General features: G+C 31.1%; 1 protein-coding gene across 3 annotated transcripts in view; it reads left to right on the top strand.

Annotated features, from left to right (window-relative positions):
• IP3K2 (Inositol 1,4,5-triphosphate kinase 2) overlaps positions 1–19,738 on the top strand; it is a 91,509-nt gene that overhangs the window by 35,780 nt on the left and 35,991 nt on the right. The window contains exon 1 of one of the 3 annotated variants that reach the window (XM_013306672.1): positions 17,564–18,170. The exons of the other annotated variants lie outside the window; for them this stretch is intronic. Within the exon in view, the coding sequence (XP_013162126.1) occupies positions 17,733–18,170 (438 nt within the window). The 5' untranslated portion in view covers positions 17,564–17,732. Of the gene's footprint in view, positions 1–17,563; positions 18,171–19,738 lie in introns of those variants that run through there. 3 annotated transcript variants of the gene reach the window in all.

The following is a 19,738-nucleotide window of genomic DNA, read 5'->3' as shown; positions in this document are numbered from 1 at the left end:
TAGTAAAATAAACCAGATACAGTAATAATTATAGCCCACGTCACCAAGGGATAGAGTAGCTTCATAACAGTGAAAGAGTTTTTCAAATCGGTTTAGTCATTTCGGAGCGTACTCAATGAAAACAACAAAAAATTTCCCCTTTAAAATGTTACTATAAATTTAAAATAAGTTTTTATTTTTATTTAAATTAATCAATTACTGGTTTTAAAATGTTTGTAAAATTTATAATTGCGTATTATTTTGTGAAAAAAAAGAAATTAGTAAAAATAGTTTCTATGACAATTTCTTTTTATGTTTCCTTGGTGATGATAATTTATAAACCTAACTAATATCGATGTCGATAAGTAAACTTATTATGTACATCATTAGCTGTAATACCATATGTATTAAATAAACTCGCTCGCACAAACCGCAAACTATGGCCTTGTACAACGTATAGATTGACAAGGTACGAAAAATTCATTTACTTATTAACTTAGCAATATTATATACAATATTTGTTTAATAAACAGCTTTTAAGACATAAATATAGTTAAAAAACTATAATATTACTTTAAACCATTTTCTTGAAAGCATAAATGGGAGAAATTTGCAAATCTTAGAAATTAAGGACAATTTCATTCTTAAAAAACACATTTCACGATTTATATAAATGAGATGTTTGAAATAAAAAAAAAGATGTTTGACGGCTGATAGAGATGTATGGAGGAGTAGCACATACTGTGCCGACCCTCGATAGGGTTAAGGGCAGGTTGATGATGAGATGTTTGAAATAAAAGTATTACGATTTGTTATATATAAAAATTAATTATTAATCTATCAAAATTGTTCATGGAATAAAATGCGTACATTAAAGACAAAAACAGCGTATTTTATCTTGATAAAGATATCTTTGTCCCTTGAAATTATGTAGCATTTTATTTAGTCTGATTATAATTATAATTACCAACGGTCTAAGAAAAAAATGTAATAAGTACATCGTTCAAATATTTAACAACGTAATACAAGTATCGTATGATCAAATGTTCAGTACTACGCGTTACGTTTGTAAAGCTGCAGTTATAATGGAATTTTTAACTTATTTTAAATTGTTTTTTTTGTTAGTAAATGAACTTTTTATTAAGATAAGGAAGCGAAACAACTTCACAATAAAGAAGTAAGTTCTAAATAAATTATTTTGAACATATCTGTCCAATAAAGTCGTTGCTGTATATCATTTTTCAAAATAGGAAAGGCAAATTATTTTGAGAGGAAGCATTATGTGACAATGTAATTGTGAAGTTATCCAGTAAGTCAGTAAAATTATACCTACGATTAAAATAATATTTATAATATAATAGTGTGTACACAGCTTTATAGTAGCACGTATGAATATTTAACAAACCACTGTGGTCATAAATATTGTCACAAATCTTGTACCGGAGCGAGCCAGAGATCGATTATGCACAAAGTTAAACCAATAAATTGTTTCGCATTGCTTCGTGTTTGTCAAACATTACGCCAATAAATAATATCATACGTACAAGGGTTTGAAAATTTAAGAGTTGGTCATGCGCAACCACTTTACAAAGTGAATATGGAAGAACGGCTTACAGCATTCCATTTTAACATTCATATTTATATATCATAAGGTTAAAAAAAAGTTTGAAGTAACAAAATTTTACTAATATTAATCTTACTTCTTACTTCTTATCTTACTAATATTATAAATGAGAATGTTTGGATGGATGTTTGTTTGAAGGTTTCTCTGGAACGGCTCAACGGATTTTAAATTAAAAGACATCGCGAAAAACATTTAGCTTTCTTAAGTGTTTGTTTATTCTTTAGTCGGGTACCAAAAGAAGATTCAACATGTTCGGTTCAAACATTTGTTGCTCCGATTTGGGTTATCATACCAAAAGTTTTACGCATAAGACGAAGATGTCATAAACGTATCCAAACGTATGAAAACAAAAAAAAACTACATCACCGCTTCAATCATATACATAAATAATGGATTTCTCCGACTACCAGCTTCGCCAAATTTAGCCCGAGCCGCGAATTGCCCTGTCGGTGCAAAGAATCGACAACTTACGGACACTAACTCGTATGGCCTTTTTCGTCCAACCGAGAACAAAATAATTCATATCAATTCTATCAACAGTAATGAAATTTTGAATTTCGATTTTATAGTCCTCGTGTTTTCTTTCTTGCCAGCTACTTTATAAAAAATAATCAAATAAAAAAAAAACTTTATTGTTAGTAGGTTGGAGTACTAAACTATCAACGAATTTTACTTATATCAATATAAAAAAGATTAAAAAATTAATATATAAGAGCAGTCGCATTTTTTTATAATATTTATTTCATTTTTTGTCTCAAGGTCATTTAATTAGGTCAGGTTACATTAAGTCAAAAAGTACACAGACCATAGCAAACAACACAATGGCTTCTAATATTCCTTATTGGGTATAGATATAATATGTCTCGATTGCAAATACCATTAGCTACCATTCGCCTAAATCTTATATTTTCCCACCACCAAAAAGGAATCTTGTGTCATGCACATCTGGGTTCAATAGTCTGGTCAAGATTGCCAAAAAAACAGATTGTTGAAGTGCGCTGTCGTAATAATTTATTTTTATTTGCACAGTTGCTTAAAGATTCTTTAAGCTCTAATTAATGATAAATTAACTAACAAGTGAAGCCTCTCTTTGTACCTAATGTTACTTTTTAGTGTCGTACGCAAAAAGAGTTGGATTGATTAGATCTTTGGCTATTTATTGTTAGTGTCCAGTTACTGCAATAAATCAATAAACTCGTGTTGTTCGTAATTTCCAGTGATATTGTTCTGTTTGAATGCTGTCAGCAATAACTTTCATATTCAATTTATTAAATTAATATCATATTTGTAGTCGAGCTTAGTGTTTATAGATAATGTAATGTTTACGACGAGAGTATATTAAATCACGCTGTATCTATTACAAAGATACATAATATTAGTCTAGGCCGCGATGGAAATTCACCTAGAATTAAAAAAGAAACCTATGTGTTCTTTTACACTATATTCTACATATATGTAAAATTTCAACGAGATCCATCTGTTCTGGAGATTCCTAATAACAAACATTCATCCGTCTACAACTTATGTGTTTAAAATATAATATTATACAATATCGTACATACATAAAATATAATATAATACATAACATGTGAGAAGTAAGATTTGTATAGCTATTCAATTAATGTCAATGCGCGTTGAAATCTTTTACATTACTTTACTTAAGCTTTGTTTAAATTTAACGCTAAAAAGTCTTCTGTATCCTTTAGTTTTCACTAGGGATATACACACATGCAAAACATGTTGTTATTTCTGTTTTTAATAATTTTCTATGTTAAAGTATTATGTAGTAAATGCATTGATATCGGATAATGATACTTTAGTGATCGCAACCTAAACCTTGTAGCACAGTGCTGCGAAAACTGGAACTAAAGCAAAGCGTATCGCCTTATATACACATGTGAAAATAAAGCTTAAAGAACGCACAGTTTGTTTCATAGTATTGGTATCTTACTTGTGTGTGTGTTACTTCTAAATAGCTCGACGTAACGGAAGAAGATGAGAAATTACCGGTCTGTTCTTATCAAATTAGGGTTCGCTTATGTTCCGTTTCGCTTTCGCGGCAGTGTGTTAGGGGCCTAAAAGGTAACTTTCTATAAGACGGGGCAATAACCAGTTTATCATACACAACCTGTATTTAACACTTATCGACGTGCGCGCGACATTGCAGTGAAATTTGATTTATTTTCTAGACATTCGACAGTTTAAAAAATACGAAATTAATGTGGGCGGTACGAAACATTTGTTTAGTATATAATCATGTCGAAAAGACCATTTAAACTAGTATTTATAAAAAAAACAGTAGTAGCATAAATTAAAGTTAACACATATGATCGACAAAAAAAAACTCCGATCGCTAATTTTGACATTAGATTTAGTAACATTAATAATACATGCCACAACGGTCAGAGAATTCAGATACAGCATGTATAAAAAATAGAATCAAATCAATCAAATCACAGCGTTTGCAAAAAAGACCATCAAATCAAAACACCATTTATTTGATGAAGATGTCGACTATCAGTTTCTTAATATAAAAGTAATTTAAGACTAGTTATTTGTAACACCAATCCATCTATAATTAATAGTGTCTGTATGTCATATATATAAAACATTTAAATTTTGTACTCATTATGTATTCTTGAAAAAACAAATTTTAAAATTTGTATCTGTCTGTCGACAAATCCCGGTTTGCTCTGGACAATCTCTGAAACGTCTGGCCCAATTTTGACTTTTGAGATTGAGACAAGGGGGTAGCTGAAGAAGTCGCAGGCGAAAGCTAGTATCATATAAAAATATTTTTGTACCGCATATCCTCAATGAGCATAAAGCATACACAAAGTTAAATACAATATTGAAGCTTACATAATCTCAAGGATAAATTCCTTGCCACAGAACTTAGGCTCTTCGCTCACAATACAAAATAAATATCAGTAATATTAATTGACCAACGTACATTAAAAAACGTGAAGATTCAAATCTTTCATTCAGTTTAATACAACTCTCCCTTGAATTAAAAGAATAATAACAAATGCCTTACAAACGCCCACGTATTCGTATCTGCGATCTTAATATACAATTGTACAAATTAAACTAATGAATTGCGATTTGGAAGCGTGGGTTGTATTCATAATAAAGCTGTCAATTTTAAAACATTTACGACACCATTTTTAATTATTTTTATGAGATAAATTCGATCGTAAACTGTAATTATATTATTCGCAATACAATTTTTTTATCGTTATTGTAATTCTATCAATTAACGATTCATTGGAGTTTCTTTTATAGACTGTATGAAAATACAATATGTCGCCCGCAACTCCATCTGTGTGGAATTAAAAAACCTTGATTAGTAGCCTATGTGTTCTTCTAGATAATGTTCTACCTCTATGACAAATTTCAGCGAAATGTGTTGAGCAGGCAAGGTTCAAGCACGGTGAAGCTGTAAATGCCTCTTCAAGACAAGCAGTGACTACTCAGTCACAAAAAAAGTGTTGAGCTGTTCTAGAGAGACCGTCTAAGAAACATTTATCCATCGATCCAAATACTTGCATTTATAATATTAGTAAGACAAGGAAGATTTGATAGAAGAATTATTTTTTTCATAATCTTCTCATTAGGAAATCTCAAAAGTATCCTTTTGACGAATGAATTATAAATCCTTTTGAAGTAATGTCATTTATATATTAAAAGAGTTGTCGATAAGATTTGAGATTAACAAAGAAATTTACTATTAGTACTATTAAGCCCCAATCAAGTAATCCTTTACATATAAACTGAAAAGCCGTTAACCGTTATTCAGCGGAAAAAGTAATTTAACTTCTTTGCAAAGAGGTTGAAACCTTTATATTGGACATGATCAAAATATCTCAAAGTCCGTATAAAGACAGATTTAGTACGTTTTCCTTAAACCGTTGAAACAATCACATTCCTTTGCCTTACTTTTAAATGCCAACCAAAATGTTGCAAACGATTTTTTTTTTATTTAAACAATTCGGCACGATTTAACGAGTTTTGCTTTCTCTGAAATATAAATATTAACTGGGACGTGTGTTTTTTTTTATCTGTCAGTTACATGACCTGATAAATGGTGCATGTGTAAAAAGTAGTCGAATGATAATTCACATCAAATTATGTTGTTTTCGTTCACCAACTGTAGATCGTTATCTTTTAGCTTGTTACATTTCTCGTAAACCGTTTTTGGTGTGTAATAAAATTTACCTCTACATAATTTACTGACATACGCAGAAGATACGAATAAGAAAGCACTGACTTAAATGCAACAGTATATGTATTACACGTGAATTTCGAAGGGTTTTATTGCGTTTAATTAATTCAAAATTAATCAAATTAATCTTCGTCTGAGCATAGTGCAGTTGAGCGGTCTACTATAAAAATTACATAATAATTCTGTGGATTTAAAGTTGAATGTGGATGGCTACAAAGGTAGAGGAAGACCAAAGAAAGTATAGAGGGATTTTGTGAATTCGGATATGACGGCTGATAGAGATGTATGGAGGAGTACATACAGTGCCGACCCTCCATAGAATTATGGTAACATCAGGAATCAGGGTAAAGAAAATCATGAGTTATTTAATGACCTTTAGAAGCATCATATGCATGCTGAGAGGTTTTAGATGTACTTTTTTTTAAAATACCGGTACTTAATCCGATTAACACTATAAGATGAATCTTATAATAAGAGCATTCAAAATCAAAGCGCATGCTTGGCTAAACATAATAATTGAATGTTAATGAAGTTAGATGCTTGCCCTGTTATGTCATGTTATATACAAAAATATATTATAAAAGTTGAATCTCTTTTATATATTTTCTTTTTTATTATTTATTCATTGACGTAACTTTTAAAATAGATTAGAATTTAAATTGAGGAATACATGATGGAAGGACAAATGACGATAAGAAAGTTAAAACGAAGTTTTTCAATACGAGCCATCCTCTACATAAGTTATAATAAAGACAAATTTAGTTATGTACCTACTCTTTTATTGCGGTTCACCAAACTGTTTTTAAAATTGCATTAAAATCGTCGAAGTGGAAAAATTATGTAAATTAAAATGAAAACAAATCGGCCAAACTTCACTTAATTCAACAGAACTTACCACCTTAAAAGATAATTAAAAAAGAAAATCAAGTTTATATTAATGGCTTTAGGATCAATAAAACGAACGGAATCGATTCGCGAGACAGGCGTGAAATTTCTTTAGTCAATACCTCGTTCCGTTGCATGATATTTATGCTCCAATATAAACTGGTTTCTGTGTAATTAGTGCTAAAGATTAACAAAAATAATGTGACAGGTAACAAGCCAGCAAGCGCCTAACAAGGATTATACAATAGCCGATATCTAGAACGAAGAAATAATTAAAAAAAAGCTCTACTAAAAATAACATTAAATAATATATTACCTTATAATTAAGAAAAATATGAAGTCATAGAGCATGAGAGCGTCGGTGGCGCAGTGGTCAAGCACTTGACTTGCAATCTGCAGGTCCTGGGTTCGAATCCCGCCATGTACCAATTTCCGATTTACATATGTACATTTATCCGACGTTCTTACGGTGAAGGAAAACATCGTGATGCAACCTGCACATATCTGAGAAGAAATTCAAAGATATGTGTGAAGTCAACCAACCCGCACTTGGCCAGCGTGGTTGACTATGGCCTAATCACCCTTAACTTAGGGTAGGCTCCGAGCCCCTCGGTGGGGACGTATAGTGAGCTGATGATGATGAAGTCATATAAGAATGTTATGACGAAAGTTATTAATTTAAGTTTGCTGATTAGTAATTGCGTAAGCACGTCTTAACGGTTTTTTTATTGGACATTCTTTCATTTTGATATTTGACAAATGCTAATGCAATTAAAATTAATCTCTGTAATTGAAGTTATAAATAAAATGTTCTTACTCCTCTAATATCATAAGATTTCTTCGTTCATATAGTCATAAAGATAAAAGCATTACATCGGCCTCACACGTCGCAACTTACACAAAATTGGTATAATCCTTAAGTACCCGGAAACCAGTACTTTCCGTTCTCACTACACGACAGGTCGTTTTTATATAATTACACACCGCGCAATTTGTCCGTCTGTATGGTTTGCGAGACACCGCGCCCGGTTATGAAAGTACCGTCCCTAATAATGTTTATTTTTAAGACTGAAAATTATACGTTCGCCGCCGTTACAACGCCGCATTGGTCGAATTAAGCAGTTAACTCGTTTACAGTTTGTTCTGGATAATTAACTGCTACACAGTTAACTGTTCATACCGATTTAATGCAAACGATAAACTGTTTAATGTCTTAATTAACTTTGGACCATAAATACGTACGAAACAATGGCCCTTTGATTTCGGCGATGGACGCAGAATACATTAGTGTGCTTTTAAATGTATCCCACTCAGTGGACATCTGGTTATAAATATAAAGATTTCGTCGTCTATATCAACTGAGGACGATTTCCATTAGGGCAGTTATACACTGAGTACTAACAAGTACATAAATGTTTGCTATTTTTCTTGTAGTTTCCAGCTAGGTAATTACATATTGAAATTTATATATCTAAACTTGCTGTCACCCGCGACTCCGTCCGAATATAATTATTAGCGTATATGTTGCTATCTTAAACCTTCCCTAGAGCTCCACGAACATTTCAAGACCAATATAAGATCTCGATCTCGGAGGTTCTCGAGTTTTAGCGAGTCTAACGAACAGCAATTGATTTTTTGTGTACAATAGATAGATAGTTAATAGATATAATATTTTGTTTAAAAAATATCTTTATTCATATATCAAAGACCATATCTTCACCGACGTTTGTTCAATGTAGTCACATTAAAAATCAGTAAAAAAATATGTAAGTATAGATTTTTTAAAGCAATATTTGAAGCTAAAAAGTTACGTAAACAAAAGTCACTGTAACAACAGTTTTCAGTCTGCGGTAACCCTTAAGTTCGTTTAAATTAATGTATTACCTTGAGATAAAACATTAATCTTATTGTAAACTGCAGACTGATGGGGTATTATCATCATCCTTCAGTACTGAATCGTAACACGAAATATACGACGACAGTTGCATTTGTTCGCGGCAATTTATTATGCAATAACTCCTTGTTATAACGTCTTCGGGTTAATATTTACATAGTTGTTTATTTTATGAAATCGTATATTCCGGAAAGATCTTTATCTTTTAAACAGATGATTTAATACTTTAAAGAAAATATTATAATATTATATAATTTTTTTCTTTTTATATTTATATATTTTTTCTTTTTATACTAAAAGTAAACATTTAAGTAATATGACGACAAAATACCAAGTTTGATATTCAATCTAAAGTCTATTTTCTTATTTATTAATATACAATTATTACTCAATTAAAAAACTCTAATTAAATAATACTCAAATAGAACTAATACTCAAAAAAAAATTTAGGGCATCGAAACGTCGTAAGTCTTAAGATAAATTGAGAAAAGCTAACTTCTTATATATTTTTGGAGTTATTTGTAAATTGATAAATAAGATATAAAATATAACTATTATAGTAACAAAAAATAAATGGCATTTTTAAACACTTAAAAATTTTACACCTTCTGGGGCAATTTTGTAACCGATGACCTACAAATATTGCTATATTTAAAAAAAAGCTATCATGTTATCGTCAATAACCCTTTATCAATATGAAATAAAAAAAATAATAAAACTAACAAAGACTTGAAAGAAAATTAAAATTGCCCCAGAAAGTGTAAAATTTTTAAGTTTTTAAAAAATGTCATTTTTTTAATACCCAGAGGGGAATTTTTATTTTATTTTTCTAGTGAGCCTTGTGACCACCCCTATCATCCCCCGTTCCTATGTAAGTAACCTTTTGGGACACCCTGTATATTTGGCAGGCTTTAATTTTTTTTTGGTAACCGTTTAATAATAATTGTCCTTCATATCAGGTAGCAGGCATGCGAGGCTGTGCGTAGGTCCGTTAAATTGTTGAATATAAAAAAGGCGATGGAATTAAGTGTCGAAAACATGCAAAAATGTTCAGCGGCATGTGAACTCATTAATAAAGTATTCATGAATGTTAATTATTATCAACGGGATCCCTTAAAATGGCCCAGAAATTTATTCATAATAATTCAAAAGACTGATAAAGCGTTGTTTATTTTTTATAATATATCTTAGTTGCATTTAAAACAACTTTTTGGTATTTTACATAATATTTCTATTCAGATATATCGTCTGTTTTTATATCTTACTTTTCTACTATTATAAACGCGAATGTTTAGATGGATGTTTATTATTACGTATCTACAGAACAGCTAGACAGATCTTGCTGAAATTTGGAACAGATATAGATCATAAGAACATCTGGCAGAACACCTAGGCTACTAATTAAGATTTTTTAATTCCGCGCGGATAGAATCGCGGGCGACAGCTAGTTTTATACATAAAATATTATACGTATGTAACATACGACTATATTATACTGTATATAATTTTCGTTTCATAATTTAAACAGTTTCCGATACTTAAACCTTATCTATAGACTCATTACCACGTCGGATAAATGATTTAATATAAGTAATATCGTTGCAGTGAGAGGATATGAACCGTAATAATCGCGTTTACCACTGATTTTACTGGTAAACGCTTGATAAACTGTTTGATTTATTACTTTACGATTATTTTATGTTATAGTTAAAATGTAGAATAGTATTAATAGTACGTGTTTCTTTTATTGGCAAGAAAATTAAAGAATTTGGTATTAGTTTCGTAGATAGGAATGTTGTTGTCCTGTTCTATATTTGATGTTTGCTTGTTTCCATGATTGTGTGCTAGTGACTTTGGTTACAATAAATCTTTTGCTAGTCCTCTTAAAACTTTAAAGCTTAATATAAAACAAATAACTATCGGGGTACTATATTTTTGGTAAAAACACTTACTCATAAAGTCCTTCTTTTCCGTGATTAATTTTAATCCGACTTGTTTCATATCTTACTAATATCTCGAGAACGGCTTTATAGATCTATATGAAAATTGGCATAGATGCAAAACATAGTATTGAAGCATACATAAGCCAATAATTACGATTTTTTTAATACCACGTGGACGGAGTTGCGGGAGACAGCTAGTACACACATAATTAAGGTAGATTTAAAAAAATGAGAAAGAAAAGAATTTTCGCGATTTATTGATAAAGAAAATGGCGGCGTAGAGCGAATCCAGAACGATTCGCAGCGGCAGACAAATTCGCTTAGTAAGGTATTTAGTACACCTTCTTATTTACCCCCGCGGGTAGTACTTTATGAGGTACTTTTGCTTCCACAAGACTGTTTTTATTTAAGTAACTGAAGAGTAAATTTCACTTAAGTACATATAAACTGTGAAACTTAGTTCATTTTCATTGCCGAAATTTCTTACAATGACTGTCGCCTCCCATTCTTTCTAAGTTGGAATAACTTTTTAAATTTCAATTTATTTATTAAAACAAATATACAATTACACAAATAGGTTGAGCGATGGTGCCTGTCATAGTATGTTTTAAAAAATGGAATGTCCAGCGGAACTGTTTGGACGATTCCTACCGTTGAGTTCCGTCATCAGATGACACGACAAACTGCGAAGTAAACTACACACCACCTCGATGGCATTTATCGATAATGTGATTTCCTGCCACGCATAACTGCGTTGTGGAACGGTCCTCGGTGGTCTAGTGTTGCGAATGCCCATGGGTTTCGATGATCACCTCGATGTTCCCGTTTGAACCCTTCTCTTATAATAATATTTTCTAAATCTAATCGAAAGTTTAACAATTCGACTCGATAAGTTCTCATAAAATTGTAAATGAAAATGGTTGTATCTGGTTAATAAGATTATTAGCATTCATTAAACATGTTCATTATTTGGAGAACTTTACCAACATAACATAACATAAAATATAAAGAAAAAACGGAACATCAATCTCTACAAACAAAAACAAACCATTAACATTATTAACATACACGGACAAAATACACTGTTATTTTACAAGAGCTCTATAATTTAATATTATTTCATACTATTATTTAGTTATTTAAACAAAAATATAATAACATAACGTATTCGCTGGAATCTAGCATTATTTTAAGTGGGAAAGACAATATGGGCCTAACCAAAATAAAACTTAGTGTTCATTTACATATTATTATTTTAGTTATGATGATTACTGGAATATGATTATGTGTAGACTTCCGAAATGCGATCCTGACAAATAAAGCTGTCACCCGCGACTACGTCCGCGCGGTATTAAAATAAAAGTTACTAAGTAGTCTATGTGTTCTTCCAAACTATGTCCTATAGGTATATCTATGCCAAATTTCTGCGACATTCATGCACGCGTTTTGGAGATATTTTCTAAAAAACATCCATCCATCCATTAAAACATTTGCTCTTATAATATTAGTAAGTTTATGCGTGAAACATAGTATTTTATAACCACGTTGGCATCCAAAATATCAATCAGGATAACGTTACTTAATAGATCTCTTAGTCAATACTAGCAACAGCCTTTTGCATAAATTAAAAAAAAATATTAACAGGTTAAGGACGTTCTAAAGAAAAAATTAAACTTATTAAAAATTCCTTCACTCCAACTGTTTCTCTGTATATCAATGTTTTATATTTAACGCATAAATATTTGCCTTTTTCGGTTGTTTTTTTGCCGACATTACGAGCCGAAAGCGGCGCCTTTAATGGTAACCGCAACTCGTACAGCATGTATAATCGCACCAGATATGTAAATTAACTTAATGAAAAACTAATGTAAAAGTACAGAGAATGTATAAAAAGTCATAAATCAAGTATAATTCAAATAAACAGCACAGATAAAAAAGCGTAATTTTGTTACAAAAGTTTATTTAGAAAAAAAAAAATTAAGTATAAAATTGAAACTTAAACTTTTTAATTTTGGAATCAATTTTTATAAATTACTAATTTAAGGCAACGTATATGTTGCCAGTATTCTGATTGACTAACCGTAAGTTTCTATCTAAATCTACATAAAACGTATACGTACAACCCTGTCCTTATCTATGAGAAAACAGAGTCAACAATGTGTTTTGTACGTGGATTTTGGTCTCAGAAACATACAGTAAAAGATTAACGAAGCAACGGTTTTAAATGCAATTAATTATTTTAATATGCGACCCACAACATACCGATACGTTAGCGGCATTCGTTTTTACAACATTCCTAAATCAACTGTAATTAATTTAATTATAAACCACTTAAATATATAGTTTTAAAGTGTTCACGTATAGATTTATTGAGGCTTATTTATTGTACATTGTTTGATTTCTATTACATTATTGATTTATTGAGGCTTATTTATATATACATTGTTTGATTTCTATTACAGATATAAATAAAACGTTCTACTCTATAAATAAAAGTAAACATAAAGTGGGCGAAAAAATTTCAAGATATTCAGAATAATCTCTTTCTTGTACCATTCTCATGATTTTATGATACATTTTATTAATGGAACTTTAATTATAGAAAATTAAATTTGGATTGTACTAAACTATTTTTAGCGAAGGAAAGCCACACACGATTATCTGAAATTAATTCGTTATACCATTTCTATACGTTTGCTAATACTTCATAGGCTCGTAAAATATTTATTAGTTGGTAATAGGCCCATTTGAATTGCTGTCACGGATCGCGATAGCTAACTCGCGCCGACCACACATAGCGAAACGTATTCGATTTGACATTTGTGATATTCGAAATTTAAAAACGTAACCGCTGATCGCGTACTATAATTTTTTTAAATTGGCGGTCACCCACGACACCCTACGCGCGAAATTAAAAAAAATAATAAGTAGCCTTTGTGTTCTTTCAGACTATGTTCTACAAATGTACCAAATTTTATCAAGATCTGTCGAGCTGTTCTGGAGATACCTTCTAGCAAACATCCGTCCATCCATCCAAACATTCGCCTTTATATTAGTAAGATATTGGGCAACAATTAAATAAGTAACATATGTCCATAATATTGTTTGTTAAAAACTTCTCCGTAGTTAACTAACGGCGGAACAATTTTACGTGCTATACGGTTTCGTAGTGAAGAATTTATACGTAAAAATCAATTCTCGTGTAAACTATTTTGGTTACGAAAACAAAAATTCCAATAATTTAAACTTTATCATGTATTGCAAGGCTACAAACCGACAGATTGACTTATATATTCAGCGAGAAGTAAATATTGCAGTAAGTATAATAAATTGATAAATATGATATTAAATATTGTGCAAAGTTAACCCGATTTTGTCAATATAAATTAAATATTAAACTGTCAAGTTATATTATGTTTGATTTCTATTCTACTTCGATTTGTAACTCTGTTACTGCGATTCGTATTGACGGACGATACTCTTGAATATAGATTCGAATTTCACACTTCAGTAATGCTATTTGGTCGTATTATTGTTTGACAAGAACTATTTGCTAAATAACATTGCTTACTTGCAACTATTTTGTGTACAGTTTATAAGTTATTTGTGTGACTTACCTTCTTTGATGGTGTACGTCTTTTTGTTTCTTTTAAAATAAGCTCACAAGCACCACTTAACACTTTTAAACACATAAACATATATCAACTCTTTTTATAGTTGTTTCATTTTAGTACCAACTGTCAAATATCTTTTTAATTATAAAATCTTCATAATATCTCGCCTGCCAGTATGTCTTCTTGCCAGTAGCAGAATAATTGTTTTAAAAAATAATTTAAAAATATTTTTTTGTTTATTTGGAAAATATTAAAGTTAATGATATTAAAATTAATTTTATTAATTAAATAATATAAGAGTTTTAATAATCTTTATAGGTCGATGTTAATATTTAAAAAAGACGGTACTTTGTTAGCAACTTTGACATTTAAACGTCGAATTTCTCAGTTTACTCGTAAAAATAATCGCGATTAAAATCAGTGACGTTTTAAATTGATTTTTTGTTTTACACTTTAATTATCTTGTGAAAATAACAATCTTATTTGTTTCATGTAGTTTCTTCGAAGTGTTTCATAAAATAAGTAATGTGTTCTAAATAAGGTTTGTTTATATTATGGGACAAATTGCTTGGTTTAATTCAATCAAGTCAGTATATAAAAGAGATCGCTATCTTGATAGACGATATTACTGTTATGTCTACGTTTATATAATGAATTTACATAGCCGTTGTAAAACAAGTGAAGGGAATATGAATTTAATATACATTTATGGTGAGTATAAAGCAAATTATAGTTTTTGGATTTTGTTTACACGAAGACTTTAGTAAAATGTTGTTCACGAAAATGCAATGAACAACAAAAACAGGACGAGATATCCCAAATGAAATGACAATATTAGTCGACAGTTGTGTCTTTTAAATCTAACCGTGATTTTACAATGCAGAAATGCAGAAAACAATATCTACGTTTTTCGATCAGTGTTTTGTTTGTGGAAATTTACTGTTTTTTTTAATAATTTAAGGTTTTTTAAACTGGCAGTGTCATAGGTATTTTGTTTTACGTATGTAAAATTGTTAAAATACCGTACCAAGATTTATTCGGTAATGTCGAACGTACAATCCTGTAGATCTCTATCAATTATAGATTGACCATAAGTAATATGCTAAGCATTGGAGCTCGGGAAATTCCGTAAGACCTGATCCTTCGCTAGATATGGACGTAAGTTGTCGAACATAAATTAAGTTTTGGTCTGTTTTAATAACTTAATAGGTTTTGCATTTAGTATGGAATGAGACAGCAAAATACAGACTAAAATTGTAACTCTTTTAAATGCTTTGAATAAATCCTTAGCTTTCGACTCTATCATATTTAAATCCACGGAAGGAACTATAAAAGACCATGTTTATAAATTTTCCTGAAACGTCTAGTTTCCAATCATCTAAAATTATTAGACTAAAGAACTCTGTCAACATTCTAAAGATGTACAAATTTGTTAGTTTTTCTCTGAAGATATTTTTCGTATCAAAATGATACGACAGTAAATATTGCACTGTCGGTTAAGCCCGCTACACACCGTAAGTTTTAATTGCATATTTTTAACTGAACATTTGAATTTAAAGTTACAACCTACGTGTACAGCAAGCTTTATATTAACTTTGACAATTCGGTAGTATTGTCTCTAAATGCGACTGGCTTTACAACTGAAATTTCAAATATACCTACATAATTATTTGTTCACCCAATATGGAAATAGTATAAACAATGTCCTAACATACAATCTTGTCAAAGCTCCGCTAAGTATTTCCACATACATTAATTTCAGTCAATCAAATATATTGATATATGTTTATTTTATGCAAAGAGAATTCTTGACAACGGGCACCAAGTAATTTGCATGAACTGAAAACTGTGCTGGCAGCTTATATGCGACATTATTAAAGTACGTAAAATAAGCAATGCATTTAAATTATACAAAAAAAAATGTCGCAGCCTTAAAATTAAAGCGACATTATTAAAAAATATGATTTTCCTTTAAGTCACGAGAAAAACTAGTCATTCCTTTTTTTTATAGAAAATAAATACTATTTTATACAGAAATAATTATATTTATTTTACAATGATATATAGCAGGAGAACCGCATAAAATTTATATTTTTTATATCGTTTATAAGTAGAGTCGATTAGTTTTTTTCAGTTAGTCTCTAGTTTTTTAGGTCTCTATTTTATGGTGCGATGCGATCTTACCTAGTTGAAGCGATTTCAAACATCCTTAGATTCAACGACACTACAAAACCCACCTACACTTTCTAGATAGCACGAAGAAGAGTATAAACATAAAGGTTTCTACTGTCTCGCAATAAGATGCTCAAATTACTAGACAATTGAAATATGCCGTTGTTAGGTTAAAGTACATTTTTATTTTATTCGTAACATTTCTTAAATCCTTTGCAACGCATCTGATGTTGACTGTGTTACATTTAATATTACACTTTTTAATGGCTTACGTTTTACATAACAGATACAATTTGATTAAAACGCGTTTTGCTTCAATCATAAAATAATAAGCTAAAAAAACAATGCGTACGCTTTTGCGTGCCTCAGTAACATTTAACAAACAAGGTTATGTACGCGGACAGAATAAATAACAGCCCTTTGTTACGTAATCTATATTTACATACATAAAAATATAAGAAGAATCTGACTGTCTGATGTAAGAACTCACAACTCAAAGTTCTGGGTCTAGATACTTGAAAATTTTTCACAGAGATTTCTGTAACTAAGTAGTCGACTAACTCGCCTATTAGTTACAGTTTATAGTAGAAGGGATATTTCTTAAATGTTCTTTGAAAGGTCTAAAGTATGCAATATCCTATACACAATTTTGTTTTTATTTAAGTACTTAAAATGTCTAAATTATTTCATGAAAAATTTATGAGTACTCAGAGGAATTTCGTGTGCTTTGAAAAATCATTCTCCACACGAACAAAGTCTGGGGCGTTAACAAGTGTTTATTATAAAATATACAACGTTCTTGTGATAAACGAATTACCATTAATTCCAATGTATATTACTGTATATCGAAATTGATTTTGCACTTGTTTAATAACTTTACAATGTTTATGGGCAATTTCATAACAATTTTTTCACTCGAATACAAAATAAACTCATTTTATTGTATTTTATCGTTGACTCAAAATATAGAACCGTATTATTGAGATAAGAACATAAAAAGGATTCATTGGTCTTCATAATATTATTTTGTATATGTTTTAATACTCTTTTACAACCGCAAAATGTCATTTATGTATGGAGATAATAAAATATTAGTCTGACGTGCCCTTAAGATCACAAAATATTTTATATCTCATTTTATATGACTCTTTGTGTTACCGTAAGTTCGTAATTCTCGTTGAGGTAATTAATATCTTCGCACTTACACACCGTCACCATTATCGTAAAGATCGTTCCAGTTGATAAAGTGAAAAGTGTCAATGCAATCAACGGTATGATACATAAAATGCTCAATATTAAAGAGTCAATATGAAGTGTGTGACAATCTTGATGTGAAAATTGACAAGTGTTTAGTGTTTTGTGCTGTGCTTAATGCGGGTGATTTAACGCGTCACAGATGCGGGCGACGAAAATGACGTCGTCGCATTGCAGGAGCGCGACGCCGCCACTGTCGCGGGCGTCGTCTACCGACTTGACGGCGTCGTGCCCCATGTCGCCAGATCTGTCGCGACATCGGGCACTATCACCCGATTTGTCACTGGATTTCTCGAGATTAAGACCACTGTCCCCGGATTTACTTGAGAGAACTCTATCTCCGGACTTCCCGAGAAGGTCCCGGTCTCCGGCTCGGCCGCGGTCTTTGATGGAATCGCTCCTCGTCGCTAAGATGGAGGCGCTCAGTACAGGAAAGTTGGTCCGAACCGACTCTCTGGATAGCTGCAGTAGCTTCGGGTCAATGTCGTCGTTGCCGAGTGATGTGTGCCGCTGTGATGACTGTCTGCTGGGCATCGTTGATTTCTACATGCCGAATCTGGCGGATAAATCCTATAAAAAGGTATGTTTTAAATCATACTGATAACAGTCCTATGCGTATCTTCTGTTAAAAGTTAAAGTTTTCGTGCATGTATTCTTATAGTAAAATGCCTCCATCCGTAAGTCAAAATAAGAGAAAAATAGTGTAACTTGTTTTAGACATTAAATATTTAACTTTTATATTTCTTATATATATATATAAATGTATGTAATTATTTTATTCATTTTAACAAACGAAAACAATAAATTTCATTTAATTAACGTTCGTTTTGACAGACTGGTAGCGCCCTCTATCGTGGTTTTTAGAACTTAATTCGATCGTACCACGTGACATACTTCGATTAACACTTAACTTTTAACAGTTGGCTAAAGTTACTAGCAGATGGCGCTTTTCCCTTAATTTAAGTAACTTGGTAACTTCAAACTATAATTTTAACTCTCTTTTTAACAACCATTAAAGTATGTTAAATAAATATCAAATAGCGAAACGTAAATAGTCAAACAGGTGAGTGATAAATTCAAATTTGGAAACATTATAATAAATCCAATTTAAAAACAAATTTAAACACTTTTCGTATGTGTGTGTATAACAGTAGGCCTTAATAACTATTTAAATATAATTCATATTAAAACATATTAGAATTTATTTTATAAATGACACATATGGCATTTACACACTGATGCTATCAGCACTGAATATTTTCCCATTCGCCAGCAAAATGCAATAGACATTGCGGTGACATTAATGAGGTACAATTTTAATGCAACCGCCGTTCCTGTATAATGAAGCAATTTCAATCGATACGGTCTATCGAATTGACGTATTTACACCGGCCCACGATACCCGCATATACAAATCGAACTTACTATTTGAGAAAGGGCGAAAAATAACTTTATGACTTTAACTTTAGGGTTCATAATCCTTTGTTAATGGGAATCGATTACAATCGCCACGTTTCGTTCCTAGTGACGTCACCGGACGCGATCTGAATGTAGAAACGTATTCGTGCGTCATACTTAACGTCATAACGTTCCTTTCCCTTGTTTTTCCATAATCACCTGTTTTTCCTTTAATGTTAATTGAGAGTTTTTGGGGTTTATTATTCTATAAGAGTAATTTGTACATTAACTAGTTGTCGCCCGCGTCTCCGTACGAGTTCGAAAAAAAAACATAATTAGTAGCCTATGTGTTCATCCAGACTATGTTCTACATTCATGCCAAATTTCATCGAGATGCGTTCAGCTGTTTAGGAGATACCTTCAAACAAACATATTCCATCATCCATCCATCCAAACATTCGTATTTACATATATTAGTAAGATATGTTCATTGCCATTTACTTTCTTCAGGCTACGTCAGTTAAGTACCTTGATTTTGTTGTGTACATTCATTTACGATGGCAACTTCGCATTGAATCTGACTATTACAATACTACCTATATTACATCTTTTATACATAACTAAATTTATATATTTATACACAATATTATGTACTATATAAGGTCTGACATAAGATTCTTTATGTTTCAGAATGTAATCATGAATTCATTTAATTGCAACAGCGATATGACGAATTAAATTGATAAGATC

Source organism: Papilio xuthus, unplaced genomic scaffold, assembly GCF_000836235.2.
Source record: "Papilio xuthus unplaced genomic scaffold, Pxut_1.1 DF828177.1, whole genome shotgun sequence".
In the NCBI taxonomy this organism is placed as follows: Eukaryota; Metazoa; Arthropoda; class Insecta; order Lepidoptera; family Papilionidae; genus Papilio; species Papilio xuthus.
Note: the sequence above shows the minus strand (reverse complement) of the source record. Positions and strands in the feature narration are given on the sequence as shown.